The 21,007-nt window shown below is 40.5% G+C and overlaps 1 protein-coding gene across 15 annotated transcripts in view; it reads left to right on the top strand.

The window, feature by feature from the left end:
• The window catches only part of LOC105473053 (retinoic acid induced 14), a 175,898-nt gene that overhangs the window by 135,051 nt on the left and 19,840 nt on the right, over positions 1-21,007 (top strand). For all 15 annotated transcript variants that reach the window (XM_011726643.2, XM_011726633.2, XM_011726634.3 and 12 more), the window contains 6 exons: positions 2,696-2,784; positions 12,554-12,618; positions 16,628-16,685; positions 17,403-17,473; positions 19,863-19,969; positions 20,621-20,799. In XM_011726643.2, the coding sequence (XP_011724945.2) occupies positions 2,696-2,784; positions 12,554-12,618; positions 16,628-16,685; positions 17,403-17,473; positions 19,863-19,969; positions 20,621-20,799 (569 nt within the window). The remainder of the gene's footprint in view (positions 1-2,695; positions 2,785-12,553; positions 12,619-16,627; positions 16,686-17,402; positions 17,474-19,862; positions 19,970-20,620; positions 20,800-21,007) is intronic.

Here is a 21,007-nt window from a genome sequence, read left to right as displayed (position 1 = left end):
CAAGTGATGATCCTGAAACTCTGCATTTCCCAGATCATTTGTAGAATATCATATCACGTTCAACAGACTGCATTTACCAATGTACAGGAGTGGCCTATAATAATGTTTCACTGGCAGATGGTCTGCAGTTCCAACCACCCATACATAGACTATGTAATGCAGAGGTAATCCAAGGAGCCTCAGAGTAGAAAAAAATAAAAATATCACATGGGGAAGGGGTTAGTAACTAAAAGGGGCACATGGAGAACTTCTGGGGTGCCAGCAGGAGGGTTTTGGGGTCTCTGACCACATTGTTTCTTGATTCGTATGAAAGAAAAATATTTCATTTGCGAAAATTTAGCAAGCGATACAATTATATGTGTAGCTTTCTTTACATGTTATATTTCAATCAAAAGTTAAATATAGATAAATATAATTGATTGATTGGGGTGTGTGTATATGTACATGTGCAGTAGACACTTCCTGGTATGTTTATCTTTAGAATGGGATATGGCTACTCTCTTATTTAGATACTTTTGATTTAGTTTTTAGGAGATGGCATAGTGAACAGCTTACAAACAAACACAAAGACATTAAGAAGCTAAACATTAATCAATTTTAGGGCTTAATAATCCAGGGGCATTTCAATTAGTATCCCTAAACATACAATTCAATAATTGAAGAGACTCCATATTCCCAAGAGCAATTAATTATGTTACATGTACTATTCCTAAGGCTGGGAAACTTTTAGAAACCTTCCACCAAGATTAATAATAACCTTACTGCTTAAAAGTGAACTTACTGTAAAATGAAGCTATCCCAACAATGTTGAGAAGTGGAGTAATTTATTGCACTCCCAATATAGTTTGGTTAAGCTATATTGAATCAGAAATTCCATTTAAACAAGTCACTATGGCCAGGCGTGGTGGCTCATGCCTGTAATCCCAGCACTTTGGGAGACTGAGGTGGGTGGATCACCTGAGGTCAGGAGTTTGAGACCAGCCTGGCTAACATGGTGAAACCCCATCTCTCCTAAAAATACAAAAATCAACTTGGTGTGGTAGCACACGCCCATAATCCCAGCTGTTCGGGAGGCTGAGGGAGGAGAATCACTTGAACCTGGGAGGCGGTGTTTGCAGAGAGCCAAGATTGTGCCACTGCACTCCAGCCTAGGCAACAGAATGAGACTCCATCTCAAACAATATAAAAAAATGAAAAGTCACTACATTCCCAAATTATTGCATGCAAAGTTTTACTGTAATGTGAAATCACTTATAAAATAAATTGTGACTGTAAATAGATATTACACATAGATTGCTGCACAAATACAGAAGTAGTTGCAGTGAGTAGAGACAGGTAAGCTAAAATAATTAAACATTAGAGCCAAAGGAACCATTAGAAATTATTTGACTTGATCCCCAGCCTTTACAATGGAGGAAATTTAGGTGCAGAGAGGTTAAAATGACTTCCCAAAACACACAGATCATTATGTTATGGCTGATTTGCAATGAGTACTGAAGTATTCCTATTTGTTGATATGTCCCCCTCACTCAGCCAAGTTATTAAGAGAAGAAGTCTGGAATCAGACCAACTTGGGTTTAAATATCAGCTATCGGACTTTCCAGCTATCGGACTTTTCATGTTACCCTGGATTTCAATGACAGATCCTACCCAGTGAGAAAATATTATCTGGACATTAATTCAGAGGTACAGACACTAAGAGACTTCATGAGAGGTATCCTGAGGTCACATCCCTAAAAGAGGACTGAGGCAGGGGAAGAACTAGAAGACTCATTAACCTCTCTACAGGATGGAAACTGAGAGAAGGGAAACTTGCCCAGATTTTGCAGCCATCTTGGCCTCTGGGCCTGACCACCCAGTGGAATTGTACTTTGCTTCTTTCTGCATGCAAAAGTGCCCTTCATCCCAGGACATGCAGGGATGATTGATTTCGCATTTGGATATTATCCCTTCCTCTAATGCCCAATCTAAACATGCTGATCATGGTTCGTGCTCCCAAGTTTCATTGAGTTCTGGAGTCTTAATGGTGGGCCTTCTCTAATGCTGTTTGCACTAGAGTGTAGACACCTGCCATCTAATGAAGAAAGTAATAGAACTCACCTTTAAAGAGCTGTCTTAGGAATGAAAAACAATGCATAAAAGTGTGTAGTCAGATGCTTGACCCACATTAGACACTTATCAAATATTGCATGCAACTATTGTTACTCAGATACAACATAACAGTGGGCATTGAGTTGTCCAAGAACCTTGGCCACTCTGACTTAGACAAGATTTTTTTTTTTAGAGCATATCACTTTAAAATGGTGAAATAGCTGTGGTGAAAACACTAGACAATAGGAAAACATTGATAAAGACATATTACTTAGAAATTCAATCTAGTTGGGACTTTCTGATTTGTTTCATCAAGAGATAAATATATGACTGAATCTTACTTTTTTCAAGCCTGGTCTTTGGGGCTGGAAGATCAAACTCCTGCTCCATTATTTAACTACAGCTGTCAATGAGAAAATTCTCAGACCATCCTGAGCCTCTGTTTCCTCCTCTTCAAAATGAGATTGATAATAATGTGTAGTCAGTGGGTGTTTGTGGAGCTCAAGGAAGAGAAATTGTACGTGAAATGGCAGGGAAAAAAATTTGTTGGAGATGAACATTAAAGAGTAGAAATCTCAAGGAGATTGTGTTTACTTCTTTCCAGTTTCCATCTTGCTGCTGCAAAAGGACACGTGGAATGCCTCAGGGTCATGGTTACACATGGTGTGGATGTGACAGCCCAAGATACTACCGGTATGTGGTTTTTAATCTCTTAAGTCAGCAGGCCAGCACTAGATTAGGTATCAAAAGGTGATACATATTCATTATGGAAAATTTAAGGCCAGGTGTGGTAACTCACCCTATAATTACAGCACTGTTGGAGGCTGAGGTAGGTGGATCACTTGAGGCCAGGAGTTCGAGGCCAAATTGGCCAACATGGTGAAACCCCATCTCTACTAAAAATACAAAAATATGTAGCCAGGCATGGTGGCATGCACCTGTAATTCTGGCTACTCAGGAGGTTGAGGCACGAGAATCGCTGGAATCCTGGAGGCGGAGGTTGCAGTGAGCCAAGATTGTGCCACTGCACTCCAGGCTGGGCAACAGAGCAACACTGTCTCTGAAAAAAAAAAAAAAAAAAAGAAAGAAAAAATTAGAGTCTACAGATAAAATTTAGAGTCCAAAAGAAGAAAAGAGAATCACCCCCAATAACTAGACTCTGACATGGGTTCGTTGTGTGGCCTACTTCCGTGTTTTCATCTTTCATGTGGTTAGTCAACTAGAGACTATATGCTTCTTATCCTCATTTTTTATATTACTTTCTAAGATTGTATGTACAGACCAAGGAATAGTCCCTAATTTCTGTTTTTATGAATCATAGTGTGAGGTGACAAGTGAGTTACTCAGGAGCTCATTTCATCAACTGAGATAGGCTCTGTAGATGGAAGCCTTGATCTTCATCTGACCAGCTGCCCACGATTCTCACCCCTTTCTGTACTTCAGGGCATCCAGTTCACCTGGGAACTTGAAGGAAGGGAAAAGAGAAGAATAAACAGTAAACAGTACACACACACGTGTGCACACACACACAAATACACACAAATATATATACCTACACTTTACCCTCTGAGATTCAGATTCCATTGTCTGGATGTTGCCAGTCAACTGGTATTTTTTTTTAAAGCTCCCTGGGTGGTTCTAATGTGAAGCCATTGTTGACAAATGATGAACAAGGCAAATGGAGACAAAAGGTAGCTAGTCTTATCTTGTCCTATAAGAAGGAACCCCTGGGGTGTCCAGCCTGAGATTCTGCCCCTGCTGGCCACCTCAAAGGACCAAAGTAACCACTGATGGTTTTTCATTTTTCTATTGTACTCAAGAATTTTTGGCTTCTAATAGGTTTTTATTAGTGTTTACTGGGATACAAAATCAACCTAACTCCATTGCCTTTATCACGGGTTTTCACGAAATCTGTAATGGATCTCTTTCTTTTCTCCCACCGCCAAAATTGGCCTCTTCAGACTAGTCATCTTGGGGGATCAGCCAGGTATTGCAGGAATGCTATTATTACTCAAAATATGGTTGGGAACAGGTTTAGAATTGTTTTCGTTGTGTGAGGACTTAAAAAAAAGAATCTCAGTGGTTGGGAATCTTTATCCTTTGAGAATAGGGTTTTCTTTAGGGCAAATCTAAGAGCCTAAAAAAATTTGATGTCAAGTCAGGTAAATAATGTGTCAAACTGGTAAAACCATTTTTGGTCAAAAATAGGGAGTGATTGAAATAACAGAACGATTTTTCTGAGCAGTTCCACAGAAAGTTCCAAAAATATTTTGAGAAATGGCAACATCAATATAGGGGGATAAGTGGTTTCCTTAAGTGACTGCCTTGAGGAAAATACTAATTTATGTTGTTCCAATTAAAGTGATCTTTAATCTCAAGACTCAGTCATTGTGTTTGCTTTTAAAGTTCATTGTCATTGCTCTTAAAGTTATGCCATAAAACCACATGGTGCAGTAGGATTTGCTAAAATACCCCTAATGAGATGTATGTCCTCTTAAGTAGGGGAAGTTTCCCTCTAAGAAACCCATAATCTGAAAGCATTAGCTCAGAGTGAATAAACTGGTGCTGTCACATAGTTTTGTTTCATTGTACTTGATGTTAAGAAATAGATTAGACAGGACTGTAGTTATTTTCAGCATAACCAAAATCTTCCCTCACCTCTTTTTATTGTAGGGAAAAATAAGTTGTGTGTGTGTGTGTGTGTGTGTGTGTGTGTTTTGTTTTGAGATGGAGTCTGGCTCTGTTGCCAAGGTTGGAGTACACTGGCACGATCTCTGCTCCCTGCAACTTCCGCATCCCAGGTTCAAGCGACTCTCCTGCCTCAGCCTCCTGAGTAGCTGGGATTACAGGCACCCACCACCATGCCCGGCTAATTTTTGTATTTTTAGTAGAGATGGGGTTTCACCATCTTGGCCAGGCTGGTCCTGAACTCCTGACATCAGATGATCCACCCACCTCAGCCTCCCAACGTGCTGGGATTATAGGCATGAGCCACCACGCCCAGCCAGAGTAAGTTATTTTTAATACACGCTCATTGTAGAAAAGTTAAGAAATACAGTAAACTATAAAGAAGAAGATAACTCAAGTTCCTACTCCTATCAGAAAAAAAAAAATTCTATTTTGTTGTATTTCCTTCCAGATTTTCCCAATATATTTTTACATGCCTGAGATCACATTATACAATAAATTCTATATCCTGCATTTTAATTTAAAAAATATCCCACGAGTTTCATTTCCCGAATTAAAGGCTCTTAAGAAGCATAGTTCTTTGTGGCCTCATAACACCCTGTGGGTAGAGCTCGTATTTATCACCAGAGCCCTCACCCAGTTCCTGAGAGGCTGGTACGGTGCTGGGCAGGAAGACCTGGATGCCCCAGGGCAGTGCCCACTTCCTGCAGACTAAGATGGAACCACTCTCTAAGAGCAACACTGGAGGGAGTGCTGCAGACACAGCCTGGATATTTCCCGGGATTGGCCAGTGGGAACCAATTGAAATTGGTGGAATCCACAGCACTTTGGGGTCACAGGACATTGTCCAAACATTCCGTGGGTTGAAGATGGCTCAGAGCTTCCGTCACTTCCTTCTCCCCTGACATTTTTAGCCATGATGCCAGCACTTCGCTCCTTGGGCTTCATTGTTTTACTTTGTTCTGAATGAGGTACCAGCTTCTTCCCATGATTTCTTGAAAGCATGCAAAGAGAACACAGGAACAAAAGAAGAAGAACACTGCATGGAAAAAAGCGCATCTTGAAAAACACTTCTCATTTTTTTTCTGTCCCAATAAACAGGTTAAATTGTAATGGCTTTTATTTCCCATGCCTGTGTCTTACCTGTTGGCTATAATACCCACCTGCTCACTCTCCCTCTTAAGAAAGCATATCGGAATACAAGGGAAGGATGAGGTTACATGAGTAACAGTGCTTAGTGGTCATCACTAGTCCTAAACATGTGTTGTGGTGGTTAAGGGATGAATTAAATGGCTTAACTTTTACAGGTATTGTCTTTTCACTGAACCTACCTTAAGTTTTGCCACTTTATTACTGAGATGCAGTCACCTTCAATCTCAAGACCCAGTGAGAACTGGTACAAAGATCTGTTACCATAAATCCTGCCCTGTAGAATTTTTGAAAAAAACAAAACACACACACACACACACACACACACACACACACACACACACACACAACCATCTTTCAAAATCTATTACACTGGCTCTTTTTATTCTTTTTATCTGTGATTAATGTCTTCAGGATGGTCAAATTGGTGTAATTTCCTACTTTTTAAACTTTTGACTGAATTTAAGTTATAGAAGCAAGAATCTGTTAGCATTTTTAAAAGCTGTTTTTCTACATGAAATGCTTGGAAATCTGAGAATTTTTATGGATGTTTTACAAGCAATTTTAAGAGCAAAACGCTGTCAGAAGATAAGGCCTTGGATGTAGTTCTGGTGCAACATCGACAGTCATGTCATTTTATATAGCCTTGGAGGTTTGAGGCTTAAGTGAGATGGTTGGTGTGGGCATCTTGGCAGCGTCAGGCTAACATAAGTGCTCACTGCATTTCCCTACTGTATTATCATGATTATAGCTACTCCAGCCAGATCATCTTTATTATCTTGTATACATTGGGCTTTTGAAAGGTTTTACATCTTTTTTCTTTTTAAAGGTTTTCAGTGACCACACCTACAAATCAAAAAAGAAAATCCAAAGGAAAGACTCCAGAACATGACTTAGGTTTTTGATTTTTGGGTTTTCCCCAAATTCCCTTTTTTGTTTTGTTTTGTGTTTGTTTTTGTTTTTGTTTTTGTTTTTGTTTTTTTGAGATGGAGTCTCGCTCTGTTGCCTAGACTGGAGTGCAATGGCTTGATCTCGGCTCATTGCAACCTCTGCCTTCCGGGTTCAAGTGATTCTCCTGCCTCAGCTTCCCAAGTAGCTGGGATTACAGGTGTCTGTCACCTCGCCTAATTTTTTGTATTTTTAGTAGAGACGGAGTTTCACGTGTTGGCCAAGCTGATCTCAAACTCCTAACCTTAAGTGATCTGCCCACCTCGGCCTCCTAAAGTTCTGGGATTTCAGGTGTGAGTCACCACGCACGGCCTCCTCCCATTCCTTAATTGCTAGTTTGCCAACTAGCCCACAGGCATATAGTGACCAGATGGGAAAATCAGCGGTCAGGCTCGCTGGACCATCTCTGAACTAGACTCACATTATTTGTCTGGCATTTTTCATTGCAGTAAGAATAGGCAATTATATCTGTTTCTTTAGAAAACACTTCTCCTAGGCAAATAGGAAAATTGACTCCTAGTCTTTTTTTTTTTTTTTTTAAGTTTGCATTTAGCACCCTGGAGTATGAGATAGAATTAAATAGAAGCATTACCACAGGCACTAGCTTCCAGACTCCCTTTATTAACAAGCATATGCATCGGATACTATGTGATAGAGTTTCTAAATAAGAGGGGCTTAAACAAGATAGCATTGTATCCCGCTCAGGTGAGTCCCACACTGGTATGGCAGCTCTGCCTGGGCCCCTTCACCTTGTTGCTCTCCCATCTACGGTATTACTGGGTCCCAGTGGTCCAGGATGTCTCCCCAGAACCTGTGTCCCATCAGCAGTAAGGGAAAGGCAAGTGTGGCCCACACACTGCACCTGCACATTTCCACCCAGATCTGATGCACAGGGAATGTGGTCCATAGCCATATCTGGCTTTATGGGGAGCTGGGGACTTCTCGGCAGCCATTTTACCAGTTAAAAATGCAAAGTTTTGGCTGGGTGTGGTGGCTCACACCTGTAATCCTAGCACTCTGGGAGGTCAAGACAAGAGGATCATCTGAGGTAGGAGTTCAAGACCAGCCTGAACAACATGGTGAAACCCTGTCTCTGCTAAAATTAGCTGGGCGTGGTGGCGGGCGCCTGTAATTCCAGCTACCCGGGAGGCTGAGGCAGGAAAATTGCCTGGACCCAGGAGGCATAGGTTGCAGTGAGCTGAGATCATGCCACTGCACTCCAGCCTGGGCAACAGTGTGAGACTCCATCTCAAATAAATAAATAAATAAATAAATAAATAAAATTTAAAATGCAAGGTTTTGCTGTAGAAGGAGGTAGAAACAGAGATTAAAGGATGATTTGCAGTTTGTGTTCCACTCACATATCTTGAGTGTTCTCTGATCCTTTTTCACACTTGACTTTCCTAATAAAACTTCTTTTCTCATAAAAGAAAAGAGATTTAGGAGAGTGAGCAGCTCAGATATGAAAATATGAATCCTTAGAAGGAGGAAAACTGGAGAGCCCTTACCTATCCCGCGCATCTCCAGTTGCTGGTTTAGCTTTGGTTTTGATTTTTGGGTGGCCTTCTCTTCTATGACACCCTTTAATCCCACTCAAATTTGACACTGTATGAAGGCACAAAAGATAGCGTGCCTTGAAACTCAGGCACTTTAGAGTATGTGGTGTTTTCAAATATAATTGCAAATTATACCCAATAAATTCATGATTTATGGGAATTTATTTGCTATTAACTCATGTATGAAGAGGTCAAAAGGCCAACCATATATAATGATCAGCATAACTTGGCCATGAGAATATTTCAGTATCTTTAAAATAAAAAAAATTAGTCACCCAGACTGGAGTGCACTGGCGCCATCTCAGCTCACTGCAACCTCTGCCTCCTAGGTTCAAGTGATTCTCCCACCTTGGTCTCCTGAATAGCTGGGATTACAGGCATGTGCCACCACACCCAGCTAATTTTTGTAATATTAGTAGAGATGGGGTTTCACCATGTTGCCCAGGCTGATCTTAAACTCCTGGGCTCAAGCGATCCACCCACCTTGGCCTCCCAGAGTGCTGGGATTGCAGGTGCGAGCCACCACACCTGGCCGGCCATGAGAATATTTCAAATATACCCATAGGCCAGACACGGTGGCTTACACCTATAATCCCAGCACTTTGAGAGGGTGAGTTGGGAGGATCACTGGAGCCCAGGAGTTCGAGACTAGCCCGGGCAACATGGCAAAACTCTGTCTCTATTTTTAAAATAAATAAATCAAAATAAAATTTAAGGAAGATACACATACCCAAAGTATCTTTTGTGTCTGTGTAAAACACTGTGCAAATCTTTTTTTTTTTTTTTTTTTTTTTTGACACAGAGTCTTGCTGTGTCGCCCAGACTGGAGCTCAAGTGATCCTCCCACCTCTCAGCCTCCTGAGTAGCTGGGGCTACAGGCATATGCCACCACACCCATCTAATTTTGTATTTTTTGTACAGATGGGGTTTCACCATGTTGCCCGGGCTGGTCTCTGAGTTCCTGGGCTAAGAGATCCAACCGTCTCGGTTTCCCAGAGTGCTCAGATTACAGGTGTGAGCCACCATGCCTGGCCTCAAATCTACACTGTACTTTTAAAATAAGGAGAAACTAAGGGATAATTTCATAAAAGTATTTATTGGTAAGAATGGTTATTGTAAATAAATCCTTTACAATCAGATTTTATCTCTCCTGGAACTACAACAAGGTGAATGGACTTGTGCTTCAGTGATAAAAATTTGATGTGAAGATGAGGAATTCCAAAAATAATGGTTAAATATAGTTAAAATTGTAAATAAAAAACAAATCAATTTATACTTTGTTGTTTAAACATATTCTGCATTCAAAAACTGATTTTTAAGAAAATATTTTAAAACTTTATATCTAGTTGAATGTCATTTAATTATCTTTATTTTTAAATGTTGCTGTATTGTGATCCGAAACTATTTAAGAAATAGTTTATTTCTAACTATTTAAGAAACATTCACCTTTGGGATTTGTTAGCCATATCTTTGTATCCTATGGTTTCACTGGTTTTAACATTTTTCACATATACTTGAAAAGTATTTTTATAGTCCCATTAATGATTCCTCTATGATATTACTTAATTCTTCCCTGTTTTTTTCCAGCTGTCTTAAGAATTGAATACATGGTCACAGTCTGAGGTAGTTTTAGGGAAAGGTGCCCTATGGCCAGAGCAGCTGGGCCATTCTCCTCAGACAGCCTTTAAGTAATAGGGTTCTTAGACTACCTGTAATAGTCCAAGACTCTTAATTTATAAATATCATTAGTCTTTTATCGCAGGCAGAATTCTGCTGGAATGCACTTAGGGTTGCCCTTGTTATTTGCCTGTAGGGAAATTGCTTCCTGATATTCTAGACAGATCCACAGCTATATGGGAGTCAGAGATACATTGTCTCATCATAGTTGGATTCTGTCACTAAAATAATATTTTGTCCAGAAAATTTTGCATTTGGAGAGAGAATTTTGTGTTAATATTAGCGATGAGAGACCTCTTACTTCAGTGTTATAGTGTTCAGGGAATGATGCGTCATTCGGATTTTGAAACTATTTTTAGTGAAAAGTACTTTTGTGTTGCTCATTAGAAAAACATCACAGGGCTGGGGAATAAAATAATTTTTGCTTCTATAGAAACCTGGCACTTCCAGGTTTGACTAGAACACTTATTCAAAGTGAAAAGAAACCCTGTTATTTTATAAGTTGTTTACATCTCCCAACCGTCTTGTCTTCGGAGAACTGTGCCTGTTTCCAGTGGGTGCTGCTTATGCAGAACAGCTTTAGTCCATAACAAGGACAAGTTAATGCATTGTATGTACAGCATAAACAGCCTCCTTCTTACAATCAGGATGTGTTCCAAAACTTCATTTGTAAGGCATTTGTTTAAAACTCAGAATGTGCTTGTACATAGAAACAGTGATATTCACTGTTTTTATTTGTTTATTAAATGAATAAAAATGCAAGGTTTTGCTGTAGAAGGAGGTAAAAGAGAGATTAAAAGATGATTTGCAGTTTCTGTTCCACTCACATATCTTGAGTGTTCTCTGATCCTTTTGCACACTTGACTTTCCTAATAAAACTTCTTTTCTCATAAAAGAAAAGAGATTTAGGAGAGTGAGCAGCTCAGATATGAAAATATGAATCCTTAGAAGGAGGAAAACTGGAGAGCCCTTACCTATCCCTCGCATCTCCAGTTGCTGGTTTAGCTTTGGTTTTGATTTTTGGGTGGCCTTCTCTTCTATGATACCCTTTAATCAATGTGTATGGTTATAATATATAAAACATATATTATATATTTTATCCAGCTTATAAGGTCAGTGGTGCTAAGGTTAAGAAAGTGCTTTAAGCACATCCTAAAGTACGGGAGTTATCTGCAGGTGTTATATTGGGTCAAATAGTTTGGGAAATCCAGGATTAAGAGTTTACTAGGTGTGCTGTGTTGTGTGGCAGTGGTCAGGTCCTCTGCTCTGACCCTCTCCCCAGGTCCCCCAATCCAGACATTTGAAATGAGCATACCCTCTAATTCAGAGGGACAGAAATGTATTGAGAGCCTACTGTGCCGCAGCAGTGTTGTCGATACTAGAGATATAGCAGGGAATCAGCAGGGGTGTCTGTCCTCACCAAGCTTAGATTCTCGTAGGGGAAAAAGCAATTATCTATATAAGTGTGTGTCTGTATAGAGAAAGAGGTAAAAGGGAGTGATAGAAGCTGCTAAGTGCTATGAAGGATAAAGAAGGCAGGGAGTAGGGTTAAAAGAGTTAGGGAGAAATTGGAATTTGAAACGAGAAAGTCAGGAAAGATCTCACCGAGAATTTTACAACTCTCTCCCTTCTTCTATATAAGAACTTTGAAATTCAGAAAACTCCAGGTAATTTCCATTCAGGGCTGGAGTACATTGAGAGGAGGCGGAAATGAGATGTCAAAAGTAGGGGCTGAAGTGTGTGGATCTTTGATGTATTCTGCTGGCTCGTGAGTTGCCTTCACTGGGTTCCTCAGCCTGTGGTGGGCGTAGCCTGGCATGGCTCTTGTGGACACAGGACATTTGGCAAACATACAGACAGCTGAAAGCAGAGCTGCTGAGCTGCATTATCATGAGTCCACCACAAGCGTCTAGCCTGGAGCTGCTTCGTACCCCAAGAGAACGGCAGTTGGAGCCTGTGAATGTCATCCAGTAGGTGGGAAGGGGGATGCTCGATTCTCCCCACTCCCAAGAATAAACAGTTCCAGCCCAGGCACAGTAGCTCATGCCTCTAATCCCAGCACTTTGGGAGGCCAAGGCAGGAGGACTGCTTGAGCTCAGGAGTTCGAGATCAGCCTGGGCAACATGGTGAAATCTCATTTCTACAAAAAATACAAAAATTACCCAGGTGTGGTGGCATGCTACTTGGGAGGCTGAGGTGGGAGGATCACTTCAGCCCAGCAGGTTGAGGCTGCAGAGAGCCATGATCATGTCACTGCACTCCAGCCGGGGTGACAGAGTGAGACCCTGTCTCCAAAAAAAAAAAAAAAAAAAAAAACACTGTTCTGTCTTTTTTCGAGAATAACCTATTTCCTTATAGCTGTCTTCTCACAGATAAGAAAGAGATTTTTTTTTTTTAAGTGTGACCTTTTTTAAAAGAATCATTATTTGAAAAAATCCATTTAGGACACAGCGCCTTACACCTTGCAGCCAAGAACAGCCACCATGAATGCATCAGGAAGCTCCTTCAGGTAAGCTGGTGACTACTTAGAATTATACATGTGTCTCTTTTACAATTTAAAAGTAATCGTATTTGTGAAAGAACAAACACACCCTCCATACCCACTCCTTTAAATACTGTCCCCAAACCTGTGTTTCCTAAGAAGCTTCATGATTGAAATGATAGCCAAGGAAGAGATTATCTCCATAGCAACTCCACTGGCAGAGAAGAGGATCTAATCAAAATTGGAGTGTCTTTTTTGGGATCTAGCCTTTTTCTCCCCTTTATTTAGTTCCTCCTTTTCTTTGCTGAAGGATTTACACCCTCTAAATAGTGTAAGTTTTTAAAACATCCACTTCTAAGCTGTTGGAGATCCTTACCACACAGGATCTCTAGTATCCAAGTATTGTTAAATCATTAGTAGAATGCAGCTCTTCTTTGAGAAGCAAAATTTCAACCATTATTTCCTCATATGTAACTTGATGAGCTTTAGTTCTTGGGTTTTGTTTAAGTCCTTGGTTTTATTCTTCTTTATAATTTTCAGCCAACTCCCTAGTTCAATAATCTTGCCAGGAAGTTTATAATGATCCCTTAAAATGACAATTTCCATCAATCTTTAAAGATGAATGTTTAATGAACGCCCAACAGCCGTCTATACGGTAACATCCAGTTGTTGCCAGTCAAAATGCAAGCTGGCTGTTTTCAGGAACAGCATAGAGCAATAAAATACGTGTTTGCTTGTACTGTCTGTTCTGTTGAACTGTTGTCTTGGCCTTAACAAGCACTATGTGGGACCCAGCATCTTGCTTTAATTTGGTTTTGAAATTCTAATGCAGAAATGCGGTCACATTCTTCAACTTGTCCTGGTCTGTTGATCACACAGCTTCTTGTCTTGCGTTACGTGATGCAAGCTATTGCCAGTTCCAAGAATGCTTAACTTTAACAGGTCTTTGAAGCTAAATTCAAGAAAAAGAGATTAATGTCTGTGATGTTGTATTATGAGGCTTCCCTTTGAAGACAACTAAAATAGAACTTTTCTTACCTGCCTCTACTGGGACCAGACACTCCGGATAAGTGAAAATCATTGCTCAAGTGCTCTGCCTCCATATCCTTGGCCCTACCTCAGTTTTTAAGTAATTGATTTATGTTTGAAATCTCCATTCCTATTCTGGCTTGGCTATCCAGACTTTGCATCTGACTCTGATTTAAAGGAAGAATTAACCTGACAAGCTGGATGTTCTCGTGGGCAAGAACCAGATATTCTAGTCTCTAATGTAATCTTATATCTGGTTATGCAAATGGATTGGTTTTTCTTCAGAATCTTTGAAGCCTTTAAACAGTTCCTTGTGCTGTTTTAAAATTAGGCCAAAGCATGGTAAGTCGTAACTTAATCTCCATTCTTCTTACCACGGAAGGGCAGACATTTCACTAGCGTGGTAGTGTGTTATTACCTCCTCTCACTGCCAAACCATCCAGATTGTTCTTCCTGGGTGGTGGTTAAAACCTCAGCCATGTCCTCCTGTTGGGCTGTTTTCCCAGGTCCTGTTCCTCTTTGCTCTCTAGCCAGTTCTTCGCCTCTTGTCTCAGTAGCCCAGGCTCTCTGTGCTGTGATCCCCGTTACCTCCTGTTGTCCCCCGCTCCTATACCCTCTGCATTTATGGATCTCCCTGAGCTCTCCAGGCCTTTGCTCTTATTGCCTGTCTGCTGGAGCCATTCCCCCCTCCAGTGGTTACCAAGGTAAAGTTCTTCCTTTTCACGGCAATGAGCACAAATAGACCCTTCTGAGATTCTTCAAATTTAAATAAGCTCTCTCAGGCCGGGTGCAGTGGCTCACGCCTGTAATCCCAGTACTTTGGGAGGCTGAGGCGGGTAGATCACCTGAGGTCAGGAGTTCGTGACCAGCCTGGCCAACATGGTGAAACCCCATCTTTTCTAAAAATTACAAAAATTAGCCAGGCATGGTGGCGCATGCCTGTAATCCCAGGTACTCGAGAGGCTGAGGCAGGAGAATCACTTGAACTTGGGAGGCGGAGGTTGCAGTGAGCCAAGATTTCACCACTACACTTCAGCCTGGGTGACAGGGTGAGACTCCATCTCAAAAACAAAACCAAACAAAACAAAAAACAAATGAGCTGTCTCCCTCCCTGAACCCTCAGCTATTCCTCCTGCCCTTTCTCATACTGTGTTTCCTGGGCACTGTGCATCGTGTCAAGCAGTGACAAACAGCAGCCCCTATCGCAGTGGAGCTCCCAGTCTGGTAAACAATCCACAAATAAACATTACAGATTGCACAGCAGTTCAAAAGGAAGCTAACGGGTTTCTGTAAGAGAGGAATGAGAGGTGGAGGTTCATGGGAGGCCTCGTGAAGGAGGTGATATTTAAGCTCAGACCTCCGAAGGATGCAAGCATCCACAAGGAAAGCGTTCTAAGCAAATGGAACAATATGTGCAAAGGACCTGAGGTCAGAAAGGTGCTGGCCAGGGAAGGAAGAAAGCCAGTGTGTGGGCCTGGGGCAAAGCAAGTAAGGAGGAAAGTAGCACAGGATGCAGGGCCTTGTATGTCATGGTGGGCTTCACTGCAGTTCATCCTAAGTACAGCGTGGAACTGTGAGGGGCTGTTCAGTAGACAGTGAGAGTCACAGTTTTAAAAGAGAATTCTAATTGTTTAGAGAATTGATAAAAAGGGGAAAAATGCAGAACTGGGGAGACCTACCAGGGGCTACCTTAGCTGTTCAAGTGAGAAGACGCTGTCCTAAAAAAGGATGTCAGGAACAAGAAAGGGTAGAGGGTAGATTGGAAGTGAGTTTTGGAGAAAAAAATTGACAGGACATGGTGGTCCATTACATATGGGAGGAGGACGAGGGCAGCGGGGAGGGGAAGGAGGATGAGAAGGAATCAAAGCTGAGTCGTTGGTTTCTGGCTCAATGCCTAGACATGATGATGCTGTTGATGGAGAAGGTAGTCAGGGAGGAGCAGGTGGGGCACTGGGGAGGGGAAACCAGAGATTTTGGCTGGGCCTTGGAGATGCTAATAAGACATCAGAGCAGAGATGGGAAGTAGGCAGTGGGTTATCAAGCCTAGCGCTTGAAGATGACAACTGTTGTGTTTGAGTGAGAATACAGGCCCTAGCCCAGCCTGTCTGAGTTCGAATCTTGGCTCTGCCATTTACTGCGACTTGAGCAAATTATCAACCTTTTTGTGTCTCCGTTTCTTCATGTGCAAGTTGGAGTAATGATAGTATCTACCTCGGGTTGTTAGGGGACCTAAAGCAGTTCTTTGAACAGTGCGTGGCACATGAGAGCTAATACTTACATAGCAGTTATTGTTGTTACTGTTAGGATCTCCACATTTGGGAGTCACTAGCGTCCATTCTTCTCGATGATATTTCAGGCTGTGGGTGTGGAGGAGCTTACCAGGGAAAAGAGCTTAGAGGAAGAACACTGAGGAGCCCTGAGGTTTTCTGTTTGGCTAGAGGAGGAGCCGCAAGAGGAAAAGCAGAATAAGATGAGCCAAGCAGGGCTCTAGGAGCCGAGAGGTTGGAGAGAGGAGAACAGAAATGTTTATTGTCACTGGAAACATGAAGGTTGTTGGTGACCTTGACCAAGGCCATCTCCTTGGACTCGAGAGGGAACACCCAACTGCAGTGGTTTCAGGAGTGAATGGAGGTGAGGGTGCCTGGACTGATGTGGGTAATCCTTAGGAGAAAGCTGGTTTCATGAAGAAAGGGCAGGAGATGGGGGAAAAGATAGGATCAAGATGAGAGAGCCTGGAGCATGTCTATTAGCTGTGGAGTGCTGGAGTGATGAGGGAAGGAGAGGCACGGAGAGGTGAAGCAGCAAAGAGGGGAGAGTTTGCCCACCCCAAAGACATAAGTCTTCCTCTCCATAGGAGACTGTAGGCCCCTGGAACACAGCAGTTGAGGCTTATTTATGTTAATAGTCTTGCTTATAAGCCACACCATACCTTTCAGGAAAAGTCTGAACTGAATAGAATTGGTGCAGGGTATTTTATTATATGGATGTATTTATTTTTGTCTTATAGTCTAAATGCCCAGCCGAAAGTGTTGACAGCTCTGGGAAAACAGCTTTACATTATGCAGGTAACTTTCATTCTCCTATTTGTCTTCTTCTGCCAATGGAAACACCAACTTTTCTTTTTCCTTATTCAAACCATTAACCTTCCATACTATTCCTGGTGCTCTTTTCTGTCATCATTTCTAGACATTCCCATTTTACTCTGTTTGTAAAACATACAGAGTTTTACTGAGGCATATGCCTAGAATTCATCAGTTGCTTTGCCACCTAACCACTGAATTTTATCACGATTAATATATTTTAACTAATTTAAGGTTTCTTTTTAAACTAACAGATATTCCTAAGCACTTGTAGATATGAGGTAATGTGTAATACAGACTTTTTGATTTGAGGATTATTATGAACATCAGTCAATTTTATTTACTAACATTTTGTTTTAGTACGATTACACAACTTCAAGTGACAAACGTTGACACTAAACTATGAGTGATTAGGTTTACACATGGGTTTTATTGCTAGTTGTGGAAAAGCTAAGTCCTGTGAAAACCTGAACCAAATATTTGCCTAAAGGCAACTGGCAGTCATTGGCCTTAGGCCAGCATAACTCTGAAATTAAGCAGTAATTTTAAACACCTCACTCTTAACCTTCCTAACACCATTTCTCTTCAATGCGACTAGAGTGAATATATGTAGAATGGGTAGAATATGAACTAAGTATTTGATACCCCTGGTTGTGAATAACTGTGTGACTGGCTGTGGTGTTTATATTTTCCTTCCCCCAGCGGCACAGGGCTGCCTTCAAGCTGTGCAGATTCTCTGCGAACATAAGAGCCCCATAAACCTCAAAGATTTGGTAAGTACCAGGTGGTCACTAGACGTAGAGGTAGACACTGGTTTCTAAAACTCAGTGGGATACCTCTGGAGTCACTGAGACTTTAAACTAGCAGTCCCCAACCTTTTTGGCATCAGGGGCTGATTTTGGGGAAGACAGTTTTTCCATGGATGGGGGTGGGGATGGTTTCAGGATGAAACTGTTGCAGCTCAGGTCATCAGGCATTGGCGCACAACCTAGATCCCTTGCATGCTCAGTTCACAATGCAGTTTGTGTTCCTATGAGATTCCAGTACTGCTGCTATCTTATAGGCAGTAATGCTCCCTCGCCTGCCACTTACTCCTCACTGTGCAGCCGGATCCTAACAGGCCACAGACTCGTACTGGTCTGCAGCCCCTGTGTTGGGGACTCCTGCTTTAGACAACTAACTATTGGGCAAAATTCTATTGCTTTCAACCTAGATTCTCTTCTGCAAAATGGATTTATGTATTATTCTTAATCCTTTTCTCATTTGCCCCAAGAATACTCACCAGTGGTATTTGGGGATGCAGCATTTACCTCAAGATAACTTTGCCACGAAATATCTCATTTGTATTAGTAGTATTTTCACAAAGCTCTAGGATATTGGCTTTGGAAACGAGACATTATTCTATTTATAGCATTCTGTTTTTAGTAGTGGTATTTCCATTTACAAAATATAGTAATTCTAGATCGCTGAAAATGTCAAATCCTAGAAAATGTAGCATTTGTATGTGTGATGTTAACGTCACTCTCAAAGAGTTGTTGGCTGAAGATTCATTTGATGAATCTGATTTTTCTGAAATAGTTGATTCTGATGTTAGTTCTCTTTAGAAATAACTCCAAGAACAGTTTTTATATTTTGTTTTCACATTGAAAATCGGTCAGATTTGCTTCAGCCTCAAAGAGTGTGTTTATATCGAATTAAATGAGCTCTGGCAGAGAGCTGCATGGTTTTTTTTGTTTTGTTTTTTTGTTTTTTGTTTTCCCTAAACTGGGAAGAAGGTTAATTGGCTTCTAAAGCATTAGTAAAACATTTTGCAGCTTATATTTCCTGTATAGGTATATTTATTTCTACGGCTATACATGTTTTCTACCATCAATGTAATTACAAATAAAGCTTAATTTCTTGATTTTTAAAAATAAAAAATAAGTCTAAATAGAAATTTTACTACTTTCTTTCTGCACCCCATCTATCACTTTGGATACCTTCTAAGCAGAATCTCCCAACTTTGAAGACCACTGCTAGGCTATTTTAACTTCGCCAGACTATTTTGAGAATAAATTTATATACCTATCACATGGTTATGTTATGGGGTTAAATTTCATGTTGCAGCATGAGAACTGACATGCATACACTTATATTTGATGGAGATACTGTGAAGTGACTAGATAGAATCTGTAAATAAATTCATATTCCTTGAAGTTCAGTACTTCCTAAGCAGAAAGTATTTTAACTTCACAGAGATAGTGCCCAGAAATCTGTCTGAAATTCTTTATGACAATACTCAATCTTTAAGCAGCGCTTGTATTTTTCAATAGTTGGATATATTGTAACATCTTTTCCCTTTGCCTAGTGAATGCTTCTACCTTAAAACTCACTGTGGATGGATTTATAGGGTATATTCCAGAAAAAAAACAGAATAACAACTTCTCTTTATGGTTTGTGTCAGACCTAAGATTACAGAAAATACTTATGTATATTCTTCTAGTATTTTTCATCATTTGTTTTATATTGTAATGTTTAAATGCTTAATCCACCTGACATAGTTTGTATATGAGTTGGAGACCTAGATTTCCTTTTTCCCGAAGGGGTTGCAATTGTCATGACATAATTATTCTTTCTATCCATTTCTTTATCTAGTCATGTGTTAGTAATAGACATAGGCTCTTAATTTATGTTATATTTTGATACATAGCAAGATTACTAAAGGGTACACTTTCTAGTAAGAGTGGAATGGCAGGATACATAATCATTAGTGCACTGGGAAGAAGTTGCATACAGGGCAGTGGGATCTTCTGGTGTCGTGGGGAGACACGCCCTTCCTTTCTCCAGCACCATCCCTCAGTATACCCGGGACACTTGCCTTGAGCCTTTACACACTTTGTGTTCTGCCGTCTCTCGTGATCACCCAAACAGCGATAGCCAAGGGCACAAGCAGCCCCAAGAAGCTGGAGCTCCTATGTAAAAGCTAGCATTCAGTAAAATTCCGTAACAAGAGTTGTGCCAACATATAGTTGTGACTGTATGGGGGTACGGAATATCAGGATGGACCAGATATTAGATCAGCAGTCCAAGTCAGGAGAAAAATGTGCAAAAAACAGGGGCTGACTTTTGCAGTTCTGGCATTTTGTGCCTGAGTTAAAATCTCAATCTGAATTTGTCTCCTAGGATGGGAATATACCGCTGCTTCTTGCTGTACAAAATGGTCACAGTGAGATCTGTCACTTTCTCCTGGATCATGGAGCAGATGTCAATTCCAGGAACAAAAGTGGAAGGTACCCCAGAATTAGGCAGAAATCATGTGACTTCAGTGATATCCACATTCTGGGAGTATTTCAAAATATCACAGCTATATTTTGGATCATTTGTTATAAAGGATTTTTAACTTCTTCCCTTTTGAAAGTTCTACTGTTTTTGATAATCAAGAATCTATGTTGACTTTAAAGCAATTTTCCCCAGACATCTGTGGACATCATTGCTGGCTAAGTCCTTGAGGAGACTATGAAATGCTGATGTGAATAAACAATTTCCTGTGACTTTCTATGCAAAATAAAATAAACCTATTGGTTGATCTGGAGAAATGGTCTTAGAAATATATATGTTATTTAAAATGCTTGAGGTGAAACAAGGATAAGATTCATGCCAGTCAATTAAATCGCATCATATTGTGCCAAATAGTATAGAAAGAAGATTATGTTGTTTGACTAAATATGGTTTAATATTTTGATTTAATCTGAAGTTTTTAAAAAAAAAACAAAAACTAATTTCATCTTGATAGCATTCCACTTCGAATTCCCCGACGATTAAGTGTAATAAAGGTTTAACTGCACTTATTCTTCTTTTCTCTTTTTTTAAGACAACTGATTTCCCAAGAAAGAGTTTTTACATTTTCTTAGTACTAATTTTGTATCTCCTTTTTCCTTTAGGACTGCTCTCATGCTGGCCTGCGAGATTGGCAGCTCTAACGTCGTGGAAGCCTTAATTAAAAAGGGTGCAGACCTAAACCTTGTAGATTCTCTTGGACACAATGCCTTACATTATTCCAAACTCTCAGAAAATGCAGGAATTCAAAGCCTTCTATTATCAAAAATCTCTCAGGATGCTGGTATGTAAAAGAAAATAGCCAATGTTGTTTTAAGTTTATCCACTCCATTTTCCCCAAAGGATAAAGGAATGTGTGCAATATGATATATTTTATTATTTTAAACATATTCTTGAAGACAAATGGAGTGTTAAAAAATATTATATATGGTGTATGTGTGTGTATCTCCCCACCCAAAGTGAATATGAATCATTATGCTTCTTATAGTTAT

The sequence above is a fragment of the Macaca nemestrina genome, chromosome 6 (assembly GCF_043159975.1).
Source record: "Macaca nemestrina isolate mMacNem1 chromosome 6, mMacNem.hap1, whole genome shotgun sequence".
In the NCBI taxonomy this organism is placed as follows: domain Eukaryota; kingdom Metazoa; phylum Chordata; class Mammalia; order Primates; family Cercopithecidae; genus Macaca; species Macaca nemestrina.
Note: the sequence above shows the minus strand (reverse complement) of the source record. Positions and strands in the feature narration are given on the sequence as shown.